This window comes from Fukomys damarensis, unplaced genomic scaffold, assembly GCF_012274545.1.
Source record: "Fukomys damarensis isolate Sample0158 unplaced genomic scaffold, DMR_v1.0_HiC HiC_scaffold_7, whole genome shotgun sequence".
In the NCBI taxonomy this organism is placed as follows: Eukaryota; Metazoa; Chordata; class Mammalia; order Rodentia; family Bathyergidae; genus Fukomys; species Fukomys damarensis.
In genome coordinates this window covers 29455428-29459184 of record NW_022900919.1, presented here as the reverse complement: position 1 = coordinate 29459184, position 3757 = coordinate 29455428, and the positions used below count along the sequence as shown (strand labels likewise).

General features: G+C 47.9%; 1 protein-coding gene and 1 non-coding gene across 2 annotated transcripts in view; both read right to left on the bottom strand.

The window, feature by feature from the left end:
- The window catches only part of Snx5 (sorting nexin 5), an 18597-nt gene that overhangs the window by 14458 nt on the left and 382 nt on the right, over positions 1-3757 (bottom strand). The window contains exon 2 of the mRNA XM_010634141.2: positions 3634-3716. Within this exon, the coding sequence (XP_010632443.1) occupies positions 3634-3684 (51 nt within the window). The 5' untranslated portion in view covers positions 3685-3716. The remainder of the gene's footprint in view (positions 1-3633; positions 3717-3757) is intronic.
- LOC117285230 lies at positions 273-491 on the bottom strand. Its single transcript, XR_004516224.1, has one exon. It is a non-coding gene; the product is annotated as a small nucleolar RNA SNORD17 (small nucleolar RNA).

The window sequence follows — 3757 nt, the reverse complement described above, 5'->3', positions numbered from 1 at the left end:
AAAAAAAAAAGTTAAAATGTTTTGTTACTATCTATGAATACTGCTGTTTTCCTCTCATCCTGAAGATAATCAAAGCTTCATTTATATTCCTCCTGGCATCTCATTACAGCAATGGTACATGAAAAGTGAACCCAGCTCTAACTTTGGTCTCATCCCTGCCTTCCCTGTAACCGAGGCCTGTGATGCTAACTGAGCTCTCCTGACCTCAGAGCACTAATAGACCACAACCATGAGACTGGTGCAAGCTCCAGAAAGCAGAAGGGCCACAGCGAGTGATCAGATTCCACCACTCATCTTGGTGGGACCCAGAGGCCCCACCCTGCCACCACCAACCTGTCCTCTTGCAGTTCCCAGCACCAGGGACCCACAGCAGAACACTGCAGGCCACCAGGCACTGGGGGCCACATGCTCGAGTTCCCAGAACAGGAACCTGGGCTTGAAGAAGGTCAGCGCAGCACTCAGCGAATGGATAAACTGAATCATCACTTCACAAAGCTGTGAGCCCATGCACCAGACAAATCTCAACACAACCAACAAGAGACCATGTCTCACTGCCTTGAATAACTCGCTCATGTCAAGAAATACAGTAAATTGTTGATATCAACAATTTTCCCATCAGTTCGGTAACTCGGAAATCCAATTGGGAAACCAGCATAAGGCTACAGAAAAATCCAATGCAAGAGAAAAACCTTGCGACAAGCTAGTGTCACCCGTGACATAGCCCAACCCAAGTGACTGGGCTTAGGGTCCCAAGGGACACCCTGAGTCTGCAGGCATTCTGGGATGTCAGGCCTGGAGGGGAGGAGCTGCTGTTACAGGAGAGGCTGGGAATGCTGCTTAAAATCTACTGTACACAAGGCCACCTCCCCTAAAAAACGTGGAAGCATTGCCCAGGTTGCAAAAGCCCAGTTTAAACTAACAGTGATTAGTCATGAGGTCCCATAGTCTAGAAAACTCTAAAAGCCTACTGCCCACTGCTTCCTGTGTAATCACAAAGCCCGAGCACATCCTGACCTGATAAAGCATTTACAAATGGGGACCAAGGACACTGTGTGCGATTACTGATCCAGAACTAAGTGTAGGCAGCTATGGTAAGCTGAACTTCCTGAATTTAAAGAGAAGTCACATGCCCATGCTGAAGAAATACTCAGTCTGCCAAACTGGTACATGCGGAGTTGTTACAGTACCAAGAAAAGTTCATGATGGTCCTGTGGGAACACACTGCATGCAGTCCTTTCCCAGCATCCAGGTAGCTTCCATACCTGAATATCCCAGCAGTTTAGTCTACATTGCCCACCCAAACCCACATAATCCACTAATGTAAGTTAAGGCCAAGGTGGGCTTTGTCACGAAAGGATTATTACCCAGTGCTTCCCTTTCCCTGCACATTCATTCACAAGCAGAGAAACCTAAAGCTTTCAGAATCAAAGCCCAGCAAGCTAGGACCCCACAGCGCTGTCACACTCCATTTGCTGAGAATAATGGAAGCACTAACCCTCAAGACACCCACCACCAACCAAAGAAGAACCACATACATAGGGAAGGAACTTAAGTACAGTGCCACACGACTGGAGAAGGGGAACTTATTTTTATGCAAGCCATAATCCCAGATCTCTGCCTACCTGCTAAAATTCCCAGTCATCTGAGTGGGGAGGGGGCAGGCAGCACCATTTTCTTAGCTACTGTAGAGGTGGGGGGGCCAAAACCCTGGTCTTCTTAACTGTAATGATCAAAACTCATTCTTTCCCATTAACAGAGAATCAAGAACCCAATTAACACGCAATTCTCTCACTGCACTCTTGTGATTTGAGGAAGAACACAAACCAACACCTTCAGCTACATTAAAGCATGGTAGGTGTGGTGATGCATGAGGCTGAGGAATGAGGAACAAGGTCAGCTTGGACTGTATCTAGCCTGAACAACGACGTAGTGAGACCTTGCCTCAAAAAAACAACAAAAATTAAGTGTCTAGGTAACAGATACAACTCAAAACTCCCTTTCAGGGCCTGGGATTTAGCTCAATGGTTCCGCCAACTGCCTCACAAGCACAAGGACCGAGGTTCCCCAGTACAAAATAAATAACGGCTAGGGATTTAGCTTAGTGGTTTCAGCACCTGCCTCGCAAGCGCAGGAACTGAGTTTGATCCCCAGTACCAAAAAACAAACAAAAATAAATAAATAAAACCTCCCTCTCAGTTTTGCTTAGTTTGCCCTGTTAGCATCCAAACTTTTCAAACCCATTATCAAAGTACACTCAACACTTGGCCTCTGGGTCACTATCTCACACTTGCCGAAGCCACTTGGTTAACTCCAGTGACCACCACAGCACAGTGCCAATCTGCACAGGGAAGGCAGCAAAATGCAGCCACGTGCTAGGTCATTCAATTTACTCATCTCCTTTTTATATGGGGGGGCAGGGATTTAGCTCAGTAGTTCCACCACCTGCTTCTAAAGCAAAAGGACCCCAGTTAGATCCCCCGTACAAAAATAAAAAGGAAATAAAGCTGTATAATTTTCATTAGACACCAAAACCAGGAGGAGTCTTCTATCAGTCCTCCAGTATTCCCAGATTTATTTTCTAATTAATGGTTGCTTCATCCAAAGATACTTCTAAAAATCGAAGTTTTCGGCAAGACTCCTGGTTTCTGAGAGCGCAGAGATTTTAAATTTCCTTTTCAGACAGTTTTCTGCATAGAAGACTGTGGTTCACAACCTGCATTAATGCAAAACTAGTGGCTCCAAAGGAGCCAAAGGAGCACTAAGAACAGGTTCATGTATATTACAACGGCAACCTTAGCTTACTGTACCAGTAATAAACTCAAAATACATGGGGCCTGCCTGCAGATTACAGATACATAAGCCTTAAAAATAAAGGCAAAAGTCAAGTGTGGTGGCACAAGCCTGTAATCCCTGCATTAGGGAGGTGAAGCAAGACCTCCAGGGGCTAGAGACCTGATTAAAGTGAGTTCAACACCTAGACTACGCCAAGATCCCCGTCTCAAAGCGCTAAAAAGGCAAGTTCACGAAGTATTTGCACATCCACTACAAATCACACAATTCCCACAACGATGGAGCCGTTTCACTAAGTTGTAACCAACATGGTACATACAGGCCCAACTTAATGGGATTTCCTCAGCTGTTTGGGCCCAAAAGAGGGATTTCTCAAAGTGGAAGAGGCAGTTAGAGGCAACAATATCACCACTGTTTCTTGCATATTAAGTGGATTTCAGATTCATCTTCCGATTATCGGAAACCCAAGGAAAAACAATTTTGTCCGTTTTTGTGACAGGGCCACTCTATGTAGCTCAGACTGGTCTTGAACGCAGAGCGATCTTCCTGCCTATCGAGTGCTGGGATCACGGTTAACGGCCAAGCTCCTCAAAAACTTAACGCCAACTTGTTTCTAGGGTTTCCAGAGCTTAGCCCGGGCCTGACCAGCGTTCTGCCCAGGACCAAGCGCGGGACAGGGACCACCGGAAGGTCCCGCGAGCCTGGCCCGACCCCGGCGGGAGGATAGGGTTGCCAGCTATCGGCAGAACGCCATCACCGGAGCAGAAGCCCGGGGTAGCGGTGCCCACGAGCAGCAGGCCACGAACAAGGGGGGAAAGGAGCGCGGGACCAGCTTTCCCTCACCTTGCCGTGGTCCTCTTCCTGCGACTGTAGCGACTCGGGAACCGCGGCCATGGCGACGCGGGGCTCGAGCAGGGGCCGCCTGGCTGCGCGAGTAAAGAAGAGGCTGGGCCGCCGCCGCCAGGGC